General features: G+C 38.4%; 1 protein-coding gene across 1 annotated transcript in view; it reads right to left on the bottom strand.

Moving 5' to 3' along the window:
- Positions 1–1,511: 1,511 nt before the first annotated feature.
- CAPN13 (calpain 13) overlaps positions 1,512–21,644 on the bottom strand; it is a 106,885-nt gene continuing 86,752 nt past the window's right edge. The window contains exons 19-24 of the mRNA XM_042446033.1: positions 21,413–21,481; positions 20,278–20,356; positions 13,783–13,899; positions 8,143–8,198; positions 5,388–5,441; positions 1,512–1,544 (exon numbers count right to left, since the gene is read on the bottom strand). Of these exons, the coding sequence (XP_042301967.1) occupies positions 5,415–5,441; positions 8,143–8,198; positions 13,783–13,899; positions 20,278–20,356; positions 21,413–21,481 (348 nt within the window). The 3' untranslated portion in view covers positions 1,512–1,544; positions 5,388–5,414. The remainder of the gene's footprint in view (positions 1,545–5,387; positions 5,442–8,142; positions 8,199–13,782; positions 13,900–20,277; positions 20,357–21,412; positions 21,482–21,644) is intronic.

The raw sequence follows: 21,644 nt of genomic DNA, 5'->3' as shown, positions 1-21,644 counted from the left end.
ACTAGAGAAGCAGCAGAGGGAGGCATAGACACAGCCCAATAATCATAGACGGAGATGTTCGAAACTGTTAATGATAACAAAGTGTTGGAACCAGGTGAAGCACTGTGAAAGTCTGTGCCTTGCTGCTTTAATGGAATTTTAATGAAATGCTATAGAATTTCCTGTTTATTTGCTTTTAAAGTGAGCTTGCCATGGATTATTGAGCTCTGATTACATAGGCAGTGTGTGGAACTGCCTTCTGTAGTGATTAGTTAGTATGCAATGAAATAGGTTACAAAGTATTTAAAAAGCGACTACTCCTAGATGTGTGCACTCACTCTCTTTCTCTCTCCATATGTATATCCCTGTGAGAGATTTGGGATGTCTAAATCAAAGGAAGGCAAACTTCAGTTTATTTGGATCCATCTTGGTGGGTTTTTAAAAAAACTAGAACACTGAAACCTGCTAGCCAGAGGAAGTGCACTGGCATCTAATGGTATTACCATGACAAGTGAGGTGACTCCCCTGTTGGGAACAATTGTCTGCCACTGGTGCAAAGGACTACAGCCTACAGTCAACTGGCACCTTTGTGTCACACTTATCTTTGGTGTGTGTATGTGTACAGCCAAGATCCTGCCTAGGAAGATGTAAATATGACAGTGTCAGACAATTTATCAAAGAGATTTAACATTTATTGATGCTGATCCACGGAAGAAGAAAAATGGGAAACATTTGAAAAGCCAAAGTCGCTGCAAATTCAACTTGAGGAGTAAGTGACAAGAAAAAAAAGTGCATGTATTAAGAATGGAAGGAAAAATAAATTTCCAAGGAAGAATGCCAGTGTTGTAGTTCCAAAATTGTAGCTCAGACTTGCAGATATAGTGTAAAAAAAGCTAAAGCTCAGAATGAGCTGAAATGTGCTAGGCAAACAAGGAGCAACACAAACAGGTTTTTGAAGCAGGAAAATGATGAAGGAAATGGTGGGACTGCTGATCAACAGGGATAGTAAATTGATAAAAGATCACAGTGAAAAGGCAGAATGGCTCAAAACATATCTTCCTTCTTTCCCTCCCCCAAAAGAGGATGGTGTGCCTCCATGCATCAGCATAGAACTCAAAGGAATCAGGATTGTAATTCAAGATTGATAAGGAGTTAGGTATCAGTTAGTTAATCTAAATCAGTTCAGATCTACAGAGACACATGAACTGCATCTCAGAGTATTAAAGGAACTTGCTGATGTACTCGCGGAACCACTTGCCATCCTTTTTGAAAAATCTTGGAGAATGAGTGAAGTGCCAAAGGACTGGAAACAACTATATCTCCCTCTCTTCAGATCCAGGAAACTGCAGGTCAGTTGTCCTGGCTTCAATACCAGGAAAAACGTTAGAACAGATTATACACTGTCTTCTGTAAGTGTCCCCTGTGCATATCTCTTTGTTTTCCATTTTCCATATCATATCCAGTTTCCATTCATTAATGCTGTCTTCCTTTCAAACTTAAGGCTTCAGACTTAAGTATTTTTCAAAGGCACTAGAATGTTTAAATTTCACTCAAAATTGAGCAATCTGGAAAGAGGAAAGAAGATTAAATTCAAACTACTATTCTCCTCTATATTTTCTTAAATGTATCAAACAATTATCAAAAGCACTGACCCCACTCTATTCTCTCACTCATCCAGCCTTTATTGTGAGCACAAACTGTTATGATTGCTGGGATGTTGTAAGTTCTTTGGCATTGTTTTCCTTTGTTTTATACTTTAGAGACTTTGTTACATGTCCCTAAATTTTACCCAAAACTTACCCACAGGTCATATCAAAATCCATAATTTTGCCCTCAAAACCTGACCTCAGTTTATACATGAGGTCAACTGTACTGTAGAGCTGTTGTAACACTTGACCATTTGATGCCTGGTGAGAAGTGGAGAAACCAGAAACGAATTCCTGCATGGCATGGGGTTGGACTGGATGGCCCTTGTGGTCTCTTCTAACTCTATGATTCTATGATTATATCAGATAATGAGACCTTTGGATGATCATAATGGACTTCAGCAAATGATGAAGCCATTTTGCATCTGGCTAAGGGGATTCAGCTAGATGCTTCTGTGATCTGTCTTACTCTTCACCAGGAATGGATGTGGGGGAGGATCTGCAGTGGCTCTATGATACATCTGTGCATTGGAGAATGGCCAATGGTAGAATCACTCCACATGGAGAACAATGCTACACTGCTGTCATTAAGGCTTAGTTCAAATGTTTCTATTTTTAGTGAGTTTATTATGGCTACACCCACAATGAGAAAATAATCCAGTTTGACACCACTTTGACTGCCATAGCTTAATGCTATGGAACTCTGGGGTTTGTAGTTGCTGTGGCACCAAAACAAAGCTCTGGTGGTAGAACAAACTATAAATCTCAGAGTTCCATAGCACTGAACCTTGGTTGTCAAAGTCGTGTCAAATTGGATTATTTCTGCAGTGTCTATGTGAGCTTATTCCTAGAGATGTGAAGATTCAGAAAAAATTGGGATAAACCTTGTTTTTTCCCCCCTGAACCTTCATTTTTTCCTGGAAAAAATGAAAAAAAATTGATATGGAATATTGTTTTCTGAATAAAGAGTGAAATGTTTAAGACCATGTATTCATATATTTACTCCTGCTTCATATCAAATGTAGGGTCCAAAATCACATTGGATCTGGTGCCTTTAAGGTGTTTAGGCTCTTTACAGAGAACAAGAAGAAACTATATTGTTTTCATTGTTCTGCTAAATGTTGAGAGTGTCTCCTATTTTTGATATTTTGGCTTTCACTTGTTTTTTGTTTGTTTTTTCTAGCTCATAAAAACAAGAGGTTTTTTTGTTGTATTCATTTATTTATTACTAAAACAATAGAAAAAATGATTTTTTTAATGGTTCTGGTGTTCCTTACAGTTCAGGATGTTGTAGCTCCATTTTAACAAAAAATAAAAAGAAAACTGCAAAAAAACCCCACAACAACCCCTACTTGTAATTATTTTCTAAAAAAGAAATGTACTTTACCAGACTTGACGTTTCTGTGCCAAACTAGGCTATACATAATTAATTTTACGTTCTCAAAGTAACAAAAAGACTTTCAGTCTGTAATGAGAGTTAATACTACTTTTTAAAAATCTGAAAATTTGTTTATTTTCTGGAAAAACATGGAGAATGTGTTAATGGCTTTAAATTTCCAGAAATTTTACATCTTTATTTATTACCAATTCAGTGTTATGCATGTCAATACTGTCCTTAGTCCTATAACTAGTGAGAGTGAGACCATGGCATCAGAGTCTGAGTGCCATGATCTAACCGTTAGTTATTTTTTATCCTTCTATTTTTATGAACAGGGAGGGAGAGAGGTGTTTGGGAAATTTTCTTTTTTATTATTATTTTAGATTTTTTATGATTAAAAAACAGAAAACATTCTTATATCATCTATACAACATCTTGTAACATTACATTATCATCATACACAAACCAAATACAAACAACACTAATTGCACACACTTTCGTATTTATGCTTTAACTTCCTCGTAGTGTGCCTGGATTTTTCCTAGGACAACCCCCTCCTCATAACTTTGCTTGACATTCTATACTGGAGTTACAAATTCACAATCTAGAGCTACAGATCTGTAACTGCTTGGTATTCAGTAAGACTACATAGTCTTACTGTAAAACTATGTAAATGCTTCCCAGCCCATCTAACAGCCAGTAGTCGAATCAAGCTAAAGAGGTCTTTTCAGCTTCTATTTGGCATGCCAAAAGGATTACATTTCCAGCTCCTTCCCACCAGCAAGCAAGGTTGTGATGGCAAGAAGTAGGGCTCTTGCTGCAATTCCTTGTCACAGCCTCACTTGCTGGTGAGTTTTTTTGTCCTCCTTATGCCCCAGCTAGCACCTGAACAAATCTCTTTCACCCAATTTGCCTTCTGGCTGTTAAGTTTGGCTGAGAGGGTCAGGGCAGGAGATGTTACATAGGGGTTATTCAGACGGTGAAAGAATGTGAGTTGAATCTGTGTTGTTCACATGACCATTTGATGCCTGGTGAGAAGTGGAGAAACCAGAAACAAATTCCTGCATGGCAGGGGGTTGGACTGGATGGCCCTTGTGGTCTCTTCTAACTCTCTTCTAACTCTATGATTCTATGACTCTATGATTACATAGAATGCATCCAATGAAGTTGGGAAGAGGGGGCTGCCACCACCACCCAAAAATTTGCATTGTCAGCTGTGTGAATAACTAATGTGAATAGACCTGGGATAAACTGGGATAAAACTCTGCATGTCTTGAATATGTTTTCAATACATCTGCATCATCAACTCCATCTTTATTCACAGTGCCGACACACGTGGGCAACAGAACCCACAGAGATGGGGGTTCTATTTAAAAAAAAATAGTGTGAACAACAAATTGAGAATGGATGATTGAGATTATTTGCATAGTCATGTTGCAAAACAAAATGTGTGAATAATACCTTAGTTACACATACATAACTAAGTAGCTAGTGTAGAGTATCAATGTTTGTTGATTCTAGGTGGAGTACACTTTGGCTTGGGCTGCATATGCACTGCAGCAATGATCCAGTTTGACACAACTTTAACTGCTACGGCTCAATGCTACAGAATTCTGGGTGGTGTCAAACTGTGTTGTTTCTGCAGTCCAGATACAGCCTTGCACTTGCTGCTCTGCCTTAGGTATCAAATAACTTGAGCCCGCACTGAAAAGTTCAATTGCATTCACAAGATGCAGGATAACAACACTGGATTATGTGGCAGATGGATTGTAAACCATTCTCTCTTTTACCTCAGCCCATCTCAAACCTCCAAAGAGAGAATATTACCATTGGACTGAGGTAAGTGAATTCATTTCTCTACTACCCTCTCAGGTTGAATAATATACTCAGCGGAGGAAATATTCATCAGGACACCAGCATGGGGAGAAAGAGTAATCAGCCCTTCCATCGTTTTTTTTTAAAGAATATATTAAATGCCTACAGACATCCAGGCTTGCCAGCAGAAATGTCTAACACTGGAACACAGGCAATTCTATGCATCCTTAATTTGGGAGCAACTCCCATTTAACTGAGTTTAGGGTAAATTCACACAGGATCAAGTAATTTGGAGAACTGAAATGCATTATCCACTTGTTGAATTCAGCTGTGGGTGTCAAGAATGCAAATTGCTTGTTGACTATATACAGGAGGAAAGGTGACTGGTCCAAGAGTATGCGGAAATGAAAACTGGTGTTAAAGAGGCATCAGATATTGGAGTGGATTCAACAACACATTGTGCCATGGCCTTTCTTTTAAGCACAGAAGTGGCTAGCTTGTCTGAAAGCAAGAGAGAAATTATAAAGTCCTCCCCCGCCATCATAAGTAGCATTTGTGTGAATTCTTACCTGTATTTATAGAAATGTATCACTTGATCAGCAATACATGACCATTGTAACCCACTAGAAGAAAGGCAGGGGGAGAGAAGAATGAGGGGGAAAAAAAATCAGTGTTTTTGGAAAATCAGTGCAAAATATATTCAGTATATAGGGCTGCCTATCTATGTATCTCATTCTCTCTCTCTCTCTCAAATTACACTTTGATTTTGGAACAGTATCAGCTACTTCACAGATGGTGTTAGAAATTGTTCTCTTACCCCACAAATGGTTAATTATGGTGATTCTAAACCACAGGGAGAATATCCAAGAATATCAAAGGCCTTTCTCTTCAGAAAATCACCATGTACAGAGTTGGAAATTTTCATTTATTTACTTACTTATTTATTGGGGAAATACAACTCTCACAATCCCAGTGGCTTGGGGATTCTGGGATTTTATTTCTATCTGGAGTACTGAGCACTAATCCCTGCTTCCCCTCTTTCCATGTTTAGCTTTAATCCATCAGAACAGTTCTTTCATCTGTCTATTAAGACACATTCATCTCACACTCTAAAATAAAGCAGCAAAACTGGATCCAGATAAATGGCACTATTGATCATTTGGTCAAATATTCACTTCAAAAAATTGGACATAGTACACGTGTAGATGTGAAACTGATCTTGTATAGGACTTGGCAATCTTAGGTCTTTAGATCTTGTTGGACTTAAACTCCCAGCCATCTTAGCTTGTGTAGCCAATAGTAGGGATCATGGGATTTACAGTCAAAAAAACCCAACTGGAAGGCTGCCCCTGCTCTTATTGAAATGCAAGCGAATGTGTGAAATTCAACTACTTTGTCTTTAGCCTTCTGTGGAAGGATGGTTACAGCAAGGGTTTGTGAGAAAAATGATAATTTGTATCATCATATTGGTGAAAGCCTAATTGTAAATGCAGGAACTCAACAAATAAGTTTTGACTTTCCGGTTCTCACTTATTCTGTCGGTCCACGCTAGTTAGGATTACCAAAGACAAACTGGTTAAATCCTTCAGGAGATTCAAGACCCTTTGATATTTGTGCTGTATCATATTAATTAATTAACTGGATTTATATCCTGCCTTTCTCCCAAAATGGGAGGTGGCTTCTCCTCTTGAAGTAGCAGAGATGGATTTTTCCAAGGCAAAGTAATGTGTCATGGAGGAGAATTCATGTTGACTTCCCTGAGGTTTATCACAGCAAATAAATCTCTGTCTTGGATAAGAGACTGTTTACGGTCAATGTAAAACTCCTCAGGTCCAATGCAGAGACTAAAAATGTCAGGCAGTTGCACACAGGGATTTGTTTTTTCAAATGGCACCCTAAATGTAGTTTTGGTTCAATGCATTTGTAAAGTAATGGAAGTAGATTGAATCAGGAGTACAGAGACAGCTGAGCCACTGTCCAACTTTAGTTCAATAGACTGTGACTTCCCCCAAGGCTATAGAACAAGCATTTGCAAAGCCCATGATTTTTCTCCTTTCTCCCTATGTAAGGCTGCTTTGTCTAAAGCAATAATACAAGAGCAGAACTGGGAAAGCCACTTTCTTTGGACTACAGTACCCAGAATCTCCCAGACAGCATGGTCAGTGGTCAGGAGGATTGTGGGATTCTGGGGAGCTGTAGCCTCAAAAAGGAACACTTCCTCGCTTTCCATATATTCCCCGTAACCCCATATCTTTGTTAATGTGAATGGCTGTGATGTCATAGAAAGCTGCCCTATAACAGGTCAAACCAGACCCAATACTAACATTAAGTCAAGTGGGAAGACTGTTTTCAGTGAAAAGGGCAGCAGATTGGGGGCAAGGCCTGCCTGGGTACATATACTGTCCTGCTTTCTGTCAGCAACATATGCAAGCATAATTGTGCCTTATGCTTGCAGAAGTATCTTTCTCTCTGTTGCAGGCAGAAATGAATACTTCTCTACAATATTCTCTCCATATTCAGACATTCCAAAGTGTTGCAGTGGAATTTGTATGCATAGAAAAAACATTTTAGCACAAAAATCCAAGAAATGGGTAAAATATAACAGCAATTTTGCACTGAAATGCTACTCCCCTAGTTCACTGACAAATTGATGCACTGTAACATTTTTTTTTTCCAAACATGGTGGAGCTGAACCCAATCTCAGCAAACCACAGCCCCAGTTTTAAAAGTAATCTAGTGAGAATTCAAGAAATGGCTATGCCTGGAAACAAAACAGACCCTCTCCCCCAAACAACAGGAAACTGGCAGGAAATGTGTAGACATGGAGTTTACAACAACCAGCAGTGCCCTGCAAAAGCAACAGGGTTATATTGTGGAAGTTATATTGTGTTCCCCCATACCAGTTTGGAAGAGCCTAATAACTTGATTGGCTATTCACTTTAGCTTGGAGTGGGACATGGAAGACACCATTTGCTCCTGTACTTTAAGGAGAAAAATACCTGGGAAGAGCCCTGCAAACTACTCATCTAGCCTGGTATGGTGTACTCTACTGTCAAGAAAAGGGTCTTCAGCATCACCAGCAATCTAGCCCTTCTATATATGAATGAGAGCACCGATAAAGGACATTATTTTGAAATTTAAAAAAAAAATCCTTCCCATTGTCCCTGTAGGGAGGAAAAATACTATGCCAGGCCCAAAGCAGCAGGGAGCACAAATAAGCTATTTGAGTCACATTTGAGAGGAAAAGACATTTTATTTCTAAAGGTAAAAAAGAAACTATGCAGAATTGCAGAAAAGGCAAAAATGGTAATAAGCTCCACTCACCTGTTCTTCAGTAAAATAGATTCCCCTCCCATCTGTAGATAAATTGTGAAATGCCTCTGGAGAGTACAAAATAAAACTTCTTGTTTTATGAGAACTTGAAAAGGAGTTTGTAAAACGACAGAAAAAGGAGCAATGCTATAAAGTACTATGAAATATTTTCTTTTACATACTGCTGCATACAGTCGGTGATATCTGGGGGGGGTTCTAATTCTAAAGCTTAAAAAGTGCAAAAGTAAAATTCCACACACTAGGGTTTTCCTATAAAGTGCAATCCCAGTGGGAAATGAGCGGTGTTGCCAATCACCCTCAAAGGAAATTCCCTGATTGGCTTCCCGGAATGCCCCCAAATTTCCTGGAATGGGGGTGGGACTTCCGGGTTGGGGCACATGCAAGGCACTATGGGAAAGCTAAATGGGGTGGGACTTCCAGGATGGGTGGTGTGTTGGGAGGTTTTTTGGGGGTGGGAAGGTATTTTGGGGCGGGTTTTTTTTGGCGGGAAGGTTGAATTTTCCTGAAGGCTGAATTTTCCAGAATCTTCCCAGAAATTTAGCAATCCCAGAAATGTCACAGAAAAACTTTAATTTGGGGGAAAATCCCAAAATTGGCAACACTGGAAATAAGCCCCAGTCTGAGTTCAGCAATCTGAAAGAACAAAAATTCACAAATATAATGTTTTTTGTGATTTAGCCCTACAGCCTATGCAAAGACCATCAAAATAAAGAGGGGCTGTGCAAAAGCCAAGTGTTCCCTAGAGACATTGGCTTCATTTGGACATTATATTAAATCATAATAGCAGACTCTAGGTATAGTTTTAAATCATGAAGATGACCCTGGACAAACCTTGGGCTCATGTGCTCTCCTCTCTTCTTTCATGTGGCACATACATGAAACTGGAAGAATCTGATTCCTAATTTAAACTAACAACAATTTACCATTATGGTCATGTTACAAACTGTTTAATTTAAATTAAAGTTGAAAGGAATAAACTAGGATCAGAAACCATGCTTTAACTTTGACTTGTTTAAAACAAACTATTGTTGAAACAATGGATAGGCCAAGTCCATCTTCCCAAAGGCCAGTTTTTCCATCTGTAATCTGCTCACCTTGCCCACAGTCCAATGCATCAATGCACCTAAAATTTATTGCAGTAAAAGTACATTTTCTCACTCCTGAAGGCTTCCAGAATGATGGTTTTCACCCAGAACCCAGCACAATGCCACCCGCCCAGCAAAGGCTTTAAAATGGGAGGGGGATACAACACTGAAAGGTGACTTCCCTCCATTTCCATTTTACAGGAATTCCCCCCATGAATTTTAGAACATTGCCCCCCTGACCACTTCATGTCACTCACTCCTAATTTAATTCTGATCCACCAGTTTAATGCATTTATATATTTAATTCTTATTACTATCTATTTTCAATTCTCATTGCTGGTGAAAGGCTCTTTATTTCTACTTAGCTCGGGGGGGGGGGGGGCTTCGATAAGAAAGCCCCATGGACAGTACTTTTAAGTGTTTGAAGAAATGTATAATACAGTTTTTCAGGAAAATAATAATTGAAAGATACCAGTGGATTTTAGTTGCTCATTGTAGACAGCTTTGGAAGTGTGAATACTCTCCTGTACCAGCTTTTTAAAAGATCTACATTTTATTATTACTCTGACTATGTGAGCTGCTTTTTATCATACTTGCATAATTTAAAGTGGGCATGAATAAAAATTTAACATCCATTGGGTGAAGAAATCTTGCAAATATTTTGTGATCTGCAGTTTAATTTATTAACTTTCTATGATTTTTAAGAAAGATACTATTTTCACTGTATTTTCACAGGTATGTGGTAAAATCCAAGCTAGATTAATCTGAATAAAAGTTAATATGTAGCCTGACAGTTTTGTTTGCTACAACATGTTCTAATTCAGAAGTTACTTTCAAGACAATGGCTTATTTCTTTAGCAGTGTGCAGTGTGGCTCAGGGCAACATCCAGTATCAATTATAGACTGAAAAAAGACTTTTACTATATATTTGGATATGCACACTTCCTCCTGTTTATTGCTGGGGGAGTTGTTTTGTTTTGTTTTTTTTTGAAGGAAGGGAAGAAAAGGTTTGCAATCAACCAGAGCAATTGAGCCAAAGACTTCCAGATGAATAAGATGATCATCTTATTTGCAAGATCTGAAATTGTATCATATTTTGGATGTGATGCTCTGCTACAAGCTCTCTGGCAAAATAAAATAAAAAGTTTTAAAAATCAGGAGGACAGTCCTTTAAAATAATTCTATTTCACAGCATAGTTTTAGGAATGGACAATGCAGAACATTAGGTCACGTTAATTATGTTGTATTTAAACACAGCAATATATTTGGTCCTTGCTATTTTTACATCCTGTTTTCTGGCCTCTGTGAATGATTCTAGGGAACAGATTACATATTCTGAATTTCCAAATGCTTGGTAAGTAAGTTACTTGGTTCCCAACTACAGGTTCCAGACTATTGGTTAAAGTGAAAATCATTAAAACATATTAACACCCAAAACACATTAAGACTATAAAATCACATTGATACCTGGTTTAATATGTATAATGACACAAGTAAGGATAGAAGAGAACTGAATTTAGTTTTCATTTTAACTTGAACTGACACAATTCACATTTCCTAACTAATATGTAAACCAGGATGCACTTATTCAATTCCTTACACTTGTCAGAATTTTTGCAATACATTTCTCTATTTTTTTTTTAAAAAAAAATGTATACAAAATGCATACCTGGGGGGAAAGTGCAATGATAAATTTACTAGGAGCAATGCATAGTTAATAGCAAGTATGAGGTTTTTTTGTAATGCTATATGCTTAGGAAAGCATCTAAAATGCATAGTTAAGAAAAATGTCTGCAAAAGTGCAATGAATTTTCACACAGTTTTTATCTAGAAATGGAATGAAATGAACTGGTGCTTTAAAAATGCTTTAAAACTGTAGGATCTGAAAAATATCCATCCACCCTTAACTGCAGAGGTATCTTATTCTAAAGTGTGTAAGTCTTTGTCTGTGTGTGATTAACAAACTAAATTGAAAAATATAAATAAACAAAATGTTTAAGCTTCCACATTCTTCAAATATTGAAGATGAAACAAGCTGCACACAAGGTGGCAGTTCAGAACTCTCTGTTTCCAGCATTCTTTAGTGGATGATGGTATTATCTGCTAAGGTGAGGCCATGTGGTCTTAAGTCTATAGATCCAAAAATTCTCCCTTTGGTCCAAAATGTCTGAAGGGGAAGGCACATCAGTACCAAATAAGGACATGAGAGGGTGTGATATATATGATTAAAATGCAAATCAACAGCACTTCTTCCAAGTTTACCTGGAAAGATGCAGTTAATCACTGGTGATACATATATTTATTGACACAATTAATGATCAGAACTTAATATCTATCTATCTATCTAGAGCAAAACATTTCAGCTTCTACCTTTTTCAGTTGCTAAAGATGAAAATGAGCCGTATAACAGGTGGCAGTTTAGTGTTCTATACGGCTCAATTTCATCAGCATTCTTATTGATCCTATTATCCTGTAAGTTGAGTCCATGTGGTATAATATTTTTTAAACTATAAATCCAAAATTTTTCCCTTTCCTCCAAGTGTCTGGATGAGGTGGCACCCCAATGACAAAAGGCACAAATCAAAGTGGCTGTAATGTTTCCAGTTGAAATACCTACTCACTGGTTGCTGTAGGTTCCTGATTAGGAAAGAAGACTTATGGTTCCTGAAGTGTGTATGCAAGTCTATGGTTGTTTGTCTACATCCTGCAGATAACATCCTGCATGCCTACATTCCATTATACAAATAAGTTTGCAACACTGGCAGGCGATGCATTGTTTAATATAAGATTGCAGGGCTGCCAGGTGATGTGTTGTTTAATATATGAATCACAGAAAGCTAAAGATGAGAAAATACACAGATTTTTGGACAAAGACTTCATAGTGCAGATACATTGAAGACATCTTTATGGTCTGGACTAAGAGAAAGGGATCCTTTGAAAAGTTTACATTATACATTACTACTATCAAATTTACCTCTAGTAACACAAGTAAACATTGATATATCCCTTTCCTTATGGTCCTCCTTACCACGGAGAATCTCAAAGTTGTCACATATCTCCACAATAAGCTCACTGATAGTCATGCTTATCTGGATTGGAGTTCCTGCCATTCCAAGTACATTACAATAAATTATCTACAGCTTGGTCCTAAGAATCAAAGGTTAAGTCCACACTGGGCAGAATACATCAGGCTGCCCCAGAGAGCCAAAAACATCAGGCTGCCCCAGAGTATTCTGGCCTCTAACTCTCCTCAAATTTGCCCCTTACCTGATCTTTTTTGCTATGGGTTTTTGACTCTTGCAGTGAACAATGGGTACCTGTCTTTCCTTGCAGTCTCCGTTCATTGCCCATTTCCACTGCTGAGGTCAGAATGGGGTGCTCAGCAATGCTAATGATGCTAATAATGCGGAGCACTCATTCTGACCTCAGAGTGAATGTGCCCACTGTGGTACCACTGGGAGACGCATAAAGACCATGGGTGAAGGCAGCCAAATAGAACCAAAAACTGGCAGCAAAAGATGAGTTATCTAAATGTAGGGGAGGAATCCCTGAATTGGATGCAGGTATCCTGACCCAATTTGAAGTTTTGGTCTTGTGTCATGTAAAGGGGATGTGATCAGCTCAGGGGAAATTCAGAGGTAATTTTTCCATGTAGACAAGTCCTAAAACATCTATAACACTAAAACAAACAAACAAACAAAAACCTCCTACTGTAAAATGACCAACATACTCAAGCAACATCTACTTCAAAGGGAATATCCTTCATATATAAAGAGTGACAACATCAGGGCAGCAACCATCATTTTGAGTGAAAATCTCCCAACATTAGAGAAATTTATCAGCTGGGAACAAATTCAGAACATCTTTCTAGAGCCATCAGGAAGCCTCCAGTTATAGCTTTCCACTAGCCACCAAATCAAAGGAGATTGCTAATAAAAGCTGTCCTGAAACCCCAGTTAGGAATCCAGAATTGCACCCTTGTGATTCAAAGCACTGTATTCCCTGCAAATACCTTAAGCAAACTGTCACTTTTAGGAGCATAGTGGCTGGCAGGACCTACTATATTAAACAATATCTCACCAGCTAGTTGAATATTTATATGTATTTGTTTGAATGAAGGCATTCGGGGTGTCATCTGCTGTACATGGGCAAAACAACTACAGATCTATGTAACCAAATCTCTGCTATTCTAACCAGGAAGCTAGAGCAACTAGTGGCCACATGTTTCAACTTGGGACATCAACGCATCTCTGATTTATCTCTGTTTGGCACTGAGATGCATCCCTTTCAGACATTTTAGACAGAAGGAAGAATTTGTGGATTTATAGACTATAACACGCATGGTCTCAATTTAAAGGACAATACCTGCCTTTATTTTATCCACTATTCTGATAACAAGATGTTCTATACTGCTACCTAGTATGCAGCCAGTTTCATCTTTGGCAACTGAAGAAGGTGGAAACCAAAATGTTTGCTCCTGATATGTATAAGTTTTCTTTGTTAATCACTCTCTTTCCTGACAAATCCTGACAAATGTGTCACTTACTTGCCATGGTCTCCAGGCGTATCATACAACACACAAAATCAGGAAGGTTTATCCTCATGGTAGAATCCCCATATCGCACAGTCATCAGCCTGAGGAGCTTGTCACTGATTGACAGGCCTACAAAAGAGGAAAAAGTTAAGGAGATGACCATCGGAGAGACACTGTTCAATAATGCTCAATATCTGCAGATAACAGGGTGCTGTCTATATTTAACACTCAGGTCAACCTATGTATCAACATTGCTAATAAAATAGCTCAGAATCTGGAAATATCCTTATATATGTGGATGAACATTGTACAACTTAAAAGAGCAGTCTCATTGAGAGATCTTATTAATTTCAAAAAGGTTTATTTCCACGTTAAGTGGATATAAAACAGCAGCACTAGTGGATCACCTCCCATATTAAACTCAGTAATGAAAGCAAATGTGAGCTTTGTACAAACATCGACCCTGGGTTGCCAAGAGCAATATTTATATTCAGATCAAGAAGACTTAATTCCAGACTTGAGTTTAACTTCGATCGCTATGAAGGGTTCTGAAGAAATCTCTAAGAGTTTATCTGCACTGCTTAGTTATAACTATAGCAGTTCGATACCACTATTACTGACATGGCAACATCCAAAGGAATAGTGGTTGTCTGAGGAGAGAGCAGAAGGTGAACTGTGTTTTGGAGTCATCCTTGACTCTGACTGTGTCTTTTGTTTGAAGGCATGTGGGGGGAGGGCTGTTGTCTGTTTTTGTATGCACTCCCTGAGGAGTCTAAGGGAGGGGGGGGGGTCTAAGGAGTCCTTAGCCGCTGGCTTGCTTGGGGGAAGAGCTAGCAACCACTAGTTATTGCAGCCATAGCAGTAAGAGTTACTATAGTCTGAAAGGGATGAAAAAAATAACTGCAGGGATGGAGGCAGAAGGATCTGTCATTGTTGACTGGCTGCAATGTATGTACAATGTTTGTCTTCTTGCCAGAAAACCACATTGACTAGATTTGCTGCAAGTCCATTCTGTGTGATGGCTGGTGGCTATCTTGGAAGAGAAGGTTAGTGCACTGAAACCACATGTGGGGATTTTCAGTGCATCGAATTATACAAGGGCTTCCTGGACAGACCAATAGGGAGAAATGATCCTACAAAACCAACAGGAAGAAACTATGAAGGAAAATGAAGTGGGCTGTAATAGTGAGGAAAACCTTGGAAGAAAGTCACTATTGGGAGCAGATCATGCACAAAGGATTTGGAACCACTACCACTAAGCAATCACTTCCTAAATCTTCCTAAGGATAACAGTGGTAGTGAGATGCAAACAGGAAACCAGGAGCAAGATGCACTTCATACCAAAGAAGGAGTCGACCTAACCAACAACAGTGTGCTAAGGAGGACAAGGCATTGCAAAATGTATGGCATTTGAGAAAAAATGTAGGACATTACAAAATAACACCTAAAAACATTCATATAAATATAAATTCATGCTTCTTAGTCATTCTCAAAATGCAGGACATTTTGGAATTCCTCCTGGACTGAAGGTTGGAATGTAGGATATGAACTGGAAAAGGAGAGCACTGGTCACCCTGAACAACAACTACATCAAGAAGAAAAGAAAGGTGCTGGTGGAAGTGATTAATTTCTCATTAGTACTGAGTATAGTATAGTATAGTATAGTATAGTATAGCATAGTATAGTGTGTTCCAGCTGGACAAGATGAATCAGGAAGTGTGTTGTCTTCCTGGTGTGTGTATCCAGGATGCCACTGGCCAGTTGCTGAATCTTATCAAGCACAGAATACAGTACCTATTTTCTGATTCATATGGGCACCAATGATACTGTAAAGATAACCTTTCAGCAGATCACCTTATACTAAGAAGCCCTAGGCAGGAAAATGAAGAATTTAGATGCACAGACTGTATTCTTGCCAATTCTAGCAATAAAAGATAGAGGAGAACATAGGGACAGAAAGATACTGCCATTGAATGACTGGCTAAGCAGATGGTGTCAACAGGAGATGTTGGGTTTTTGGTACCTTCATCTTCACTTCTTAGATGAAGGATTATTGGCTACAGATGAGCTACACCTAACAAAGACTGGGAACTACATCTTTGAAAAAAGCAGGATAAATTTGATCAAGAGAGGTTTAAACCAAATCCTTGGAGGAGGGGTGGGTGGAGATGATAGCTTAAAAATCTGTCAAAAAACAAATTCTAAACACACAGTTGCGAAGCTGAGGCTGATAATTGGAGCCACAGTAAAACTTACAGTAGAATAAAAGATGAGAACAAACAATGCTTTAGACGTCTATACAACAATGCAAGCTGTTCGGGAAACAAACAAGGTGGGCTTGAATTCCTAGTGCTAGAAGGTAAATATGAGTTTATAGGTATAACAGAGACTTTGTGGAATGACTCCCATGATTGGAATATAACAACTGAAGGATATAATCTATTCAAAAAGATTCTATGTGGCATGAGAGGAAGGGGAATAGTCAAAGACAAATTCACTTGTACAGAAATCCACATGAATAATCAAACTGAATCAGTACAGAGGATTTGAGTAAAAATAAGTGGAGAAAGAATTAAAACAACATGATAGGAGTTTACAGGCTATCGAACCAAGATGAGGTGGTGGATTATCTCAAAAATCTCCAGCGAGCAAGAAATGGTAGTTATGGGGAACTTCAGTTATCCTGATATCTTCTGGGAGACTAGCTCTGCTAAGCATAGGCTCTCCAACAAATTCCTGATGTACCTTGCAGATAATTTCTTTTTTTTCAAAGGGTGATGGAAAGAGAAAGAGGATCAGAAATCCTAGACTTAATCTTAACTAATAGGGAAGAATTGGTCACTGGAATCAAAGCAGTCGGTGCTTTATGGAGGACTGACCATATAATGCTAGAATTCATTATTGTGGGAGAGGCCAACAAAGAGTATAGTCAAATCAAACCATGGATTTCAGGAGAGTTAGTTTTATCAAACTTAGAAGAATACCGGGCATGGGTAGAAATCCCATGGGTAGAAATGCTAAAAGATAATACATCGAGCTTGGGTGGGATTTCATGAAGAAGGACGAAGGAAGGAATTTCATGAAAAATGAAAAACATCTGAAAAAGACAAAGTGGTAGAACAGAAAACTCAAGAAGAAAGTGAAAAGGAAAAGGAATATATATAAAGAATGGAAGAAAGTATCTGGAGAGCACTTTGAGGATGTGTAGGTGGAGGGGAAGGAGAATTGATCCCTTGTAGTTACACTGACCAAAGCTGTTCCATTAGCGAAATTACAGTATTGGGCCCAACCTAAGAGAACCACACAGCTACTGGGAAGCTTTCACCAATGAAAATGTAGTAATGGAAAATGCTTCATTGGACAAATTTCTGATTGGCATACAGCAATTGTTGGCACAGGCACTGTGACTGAAATCAGCAGGAGCAGCCCCAGTCACAATCAGTGATGTCCTATCTTGGACAATCCATCCATGGAGTAATCTACTCCTACAGCTAAAGCAATGTTGTCCCACAAGGCCTTTGGTGTCTGAAACTGCTCTGTCTCTTTACATTTCTTGTTTTAAAATCATATTTAAGGACTGTTTTTAGACTGTTTTAAAGTGTTTTTAAAGAGAGTAGTTTAATGTTTTTCGAATTTTATCTCTGTATTTTTTAAATACCCTACACAAACAAACAAACAAATAAGTATGATATTTGTTTTAGGGCATATTGAGCTATTACTCTTCCAATATTATTCATTCCTTAATTTCATAAATCATTCATTGACTTCATACTTAAGCTTATAGCACCTTAGAGCAATGAACCTTAGGGAGAGCCATTGAACAGGTATTAGGTTCAAGATGACAGACAAAAGAAATTGCTGCACAATGTTTGCAGAATTCACTGCCATAAGATGTGACGATAGGCACTGGCATGAAGGAATTTAAAAAGAAATTAAACAATAGGTGTACGTTATTTATTATTTCTCCTTTTTTTGTATAATAAAATGAAACTTAAGGTAGCAGCATGATCCATCAGTAGAAGCCCCAAGAACTAGATAGAACCTTGGTGTTCAAAGGCTTTGTGCCATGAACTATACAAGTGGTGATAACTGAAAATGATGGTGAAAGCAGACTACATGTTCTCTCAATAAAGCATACTGGGAACAGCAGAAGGATCTAATCCTTAGCCTGGCAACAAATATTTGCAATTCATTTGACTCCAAAATCAGTAATTAGATGCAGTGTTTTTGTCAGATTGGGGTTGAAGGACGTACTTCAAAGCAGTCTAGTGGGAGAAACGAAGAAAATCTTAAGGAGGTTTACATTTTCTCTTAAAATTCTGCTGTTCAGGGAAAAGGAGTTGACTCTGCCATATTTACATTCCTTTTTCTCATGCACACACCTTTCTTTAGTTCATTTCCTGCACTCCTTGTTGTTTGTCTTTAAGGACTACAGAGCAGGCAGCTGTCCTCGCTATGCTACACTTTATGGCCTTGATGATCACAATATTACATAACTGGATAATGCTTCTAAAAGAGCTATGTTGTCATCTAAAATCTCATCTCCAAGGCAGCATTATTGGCTGGTAGCTGTATGCTATGTGAGGGATTGCATATATAAATGCAGCCACAAAAGGATTCAGTTAGTTAGAACAACTCAGGAGAAAGGGAAGCAGTAGTAGGGATCAGCAAGGAGAGCTCAGCTGCAATTCCAAAATTAATCACCAGGTGTCAGGGTGAATTTAAAGGAGTTTGGTCTTGAACTGTATGGATGAATGAAAAGGGAAATTTGGGCAATATTTTCATAGTGAAATGGGAACCCAGTTCACACTTCTCTGGCAATGAGAGGAAGCACAACATGCCTGGATAGCCATACATTTTAGAAGACTTTTAAATGTTGGCAAAACCAGCAATGTAGCTGGTGAGTGGAGCAAAATGAATGCACTAACCTTCAAATTAAGAATTCTGACTCCCAAATGAAATTTTATTTCAGTCACTGAAATTGTAGCAATGGAAAGGCCAAGACACTGAAAATCATTCACACTTAGGACTCTGATATTTGCCATGTTTGTGTTCCCTTGGTAATCTTGCACAATTGAAGTTTCAAGTTACTGTAATGCTGTGAAAATTGGGGACAAAAGGATAAATTCCACTGAAGGGGGCACAGCATGTCCAAAGGAGAGTGACTAAAATGGCGAAGAGTCTGGAAACTATGCTTCATGAAGAGATACTTAGGGTGCTGCTGGGGATGTTTAGCCTGGAGAAGAGAAGGTTAATAGGTGATATGATAGCCCTGGTTAAATATTTGAAAGGATGTCATATTGAGGATGGAGCAGGCTTGTTTTCTGCTGCTCCAGAGAATAGGACCTGGAACAAAAATATGCAAGCTACAGGAAAAAGGATCACACCTAAAGGTTAGGAGGAACTTCCTGACAGTAAGAGCTTTTAGACAGTGGAACACACTCCATCAGAGAGTGGTGGAGACTCCCTCCTTGGAGGTCTTTAAACAGAGGCTGGATGGCCATCTGTCAGGTATACTTTGATGGAGAGTTCCTGCATGGCAGGGGGTTGGACTGGATGGCCCTCATGGTTTCTTCCAACTTTATGATTCTATAATTTCATGATCTATGAGTCTATAATTTGAGGGCAATGTTCTCATTTTGCCCCTCCTTTGGCTAATGTTGTTGTGTGCCTTCAAGTCACTTCTGACTTATGGCAACACTAAGGTAAACCTATCACAGGGTTTTCTTAGCAAGATTTATTTGCGGGGTTTGCCCTTTCCCCCCTCTGATGCTGAGAAAGTGTGACTTGGCCAAATCCAGGTCTGTTTGCTTGCTAAGACATTCTAAACTGAACCTAATGGGTTTCCATGGCTATGCAGAGATTCAAACCCTGATTTCCAGAGCTGTAGTCCAACACTCAAACTACTGCACTATGCTGCTTTAGCCTTGTGGCTACATCACCTCTGCAAAAACCATGCATTCATTGGAAAAAAATGCAGAACTAAAAATTCTTGCTTTCGAAAAAAAATGTATTCAGATTGAGTTTAGGCAATGAGAAAATGTGTGCAAATATACTTTAATCAGTGGAGAAAATGGGGGGGGGGGCTTGTACACATTAGGGAAACTGTATACCAAAATATAATACCTATGGGAAGGCTTAAAAAACAGCAACTTGATGTAGAAGTGGGATTGGACTAGAATGCCAGCAAAAAACATGAAACAAAAATGAAACAAATATATTTCCACAAATCTACTATTGCAAGTCCAATGCAGTCAGAAATTAAATATATGAATTTATCCCCTAAGGCATCTATCATATATCTGCACTCACCAGGACCCACAACCAAAGTTGGCACTAATTTCTTTAATAGTAGCTAAATTTGGCACACAACATAAAGTAGATGATCCCCTACCTCATTATCAGGAAGAAAACTTCTTGTGAAATTTCGCTTTTAGAAACATGTTTTCAAAAATTTCAGATTTCAAAATTAAAGTGTCTTATATATGTTCAGAAAACATCACATACCTCTTTCCTGGATTACCCTTTTCAGATTGGAGACATTCAGGAAACCAGAGTTCTGTTCATCTTCCATTCTAAAAATGTCCTGGAAAATATTTATACTTGAGCCAACAATTTTGAGGACTCAATCAACTTTTGTAGGACCAGTTCATTGTGATATCATGGGGAGGGTGTTGTTCTTAACATATTTATGTATTAAAAAATTCCACTTGGGAATACGGAAGGAATTGTTCAAAGAGTAAGATATATGTATTTAGCTCCTTTTGCAGTAACTGAAGAACAACTTAGAGGCTGTACAGACTGGCAGTAAGTGCTGGCATCAGGGTGGCATGGGGGCGTGGCGTTTGGAGGATGCATACCCTGACGTACCTTGATGCCGGTGTCACACCACCTGCCTGACCGTAAAACAAGTGGAATGGTGGTGCACCCTTGGTATGGCATCCACATGCCATATGCCAAAAGGAGTGCCAAAAAGTGGTGCCACTGCGATAATAACATCATTTTCTGGGCAAAAAAAAGCAGCATTTCGCTGCTTCATTTTGGCCCAAAAAAGTGCAGTTGACATGGCTCTGATCCAGTACTCAAAAGGGGGGCACAGAGTCACTCCTTCAGGGTGGTCCGCTTTGCCCATACAGTCATAATACTATGACTGTAATCTAAAGAAAGGAATTCAAGGACATAGTCGTGTTACTCTAGATCAGTATGCAAAGGGATCTTTGAGTCTAATTGAGAGAAATAACTAAGTAAGTAGAGGAAGAAGTATGAAAATTTATGCTACCAATTTCTTTCTCTCAGTCTCAAAAGTGCTACAAGATTCCTTTGCATATTAAAAAAAAGAATAACATTAGTTCTTTCCCAATATAACTGTAATTTTAGTTACTTCTCAGTTACTTGTATTTATTTATATTTTGTACCACACACCAGTGCTGTGTAGCTTGTCTAAAAAGTAACATAAAGTAATGCTAAGTAATTGCAAGTTACTTTTGAACAATGGAATTAAATTACCTTTTTAAATTCTCATTATAACAGAAAGTAAGTGCTGTATGGAGAATGGTAACAAAATATTTTTAAAGTAAACTTTGAAGTTCTGAGGACAACAACATATGACAAAAGAGTTGAGATTCATAAATTCCATCCATACCTTATACTTATTGAGATCTCTCCAAAGTTTTTCAAATTCGACCAGTGAAAGACTTCCATTAGCATTGATCTGGCTATATGGTCAAGTTTTAAGTCAGTTTTGATTTGACAACCCTTAAATAAACAAACCTGAAATACCTGAACCTGTAGTTTGAATGGCAGAAGTGCTGAGTAGTGGCTGGTGGTTCCCATCCATGTCAAGAAGTACAGCAATTCTGCTCTGGGTTTTATTC

The sequence above is a fragment of the Sceloporus undulatus genome, chromosome 1 (genome assembly GCF_019175285.1).
Source record: "Sceloporus undulatus isolate JIND9_A2432 ecotype Alabama chromosome 1, SceUnd_v1.1, whole genome shotgun sequence".
NCBI lineage: Eukaryota > Metazoa > Chordata > Lepidosauria > Squamata > Phrynosomatidae > Sceloporus > Sceloporus undulatus.
The sequence above is the reverse complement of the archived record's forward strand: the minus strand, read 5'-3'. Positions and strand labels throughout refer to the sequence as shown.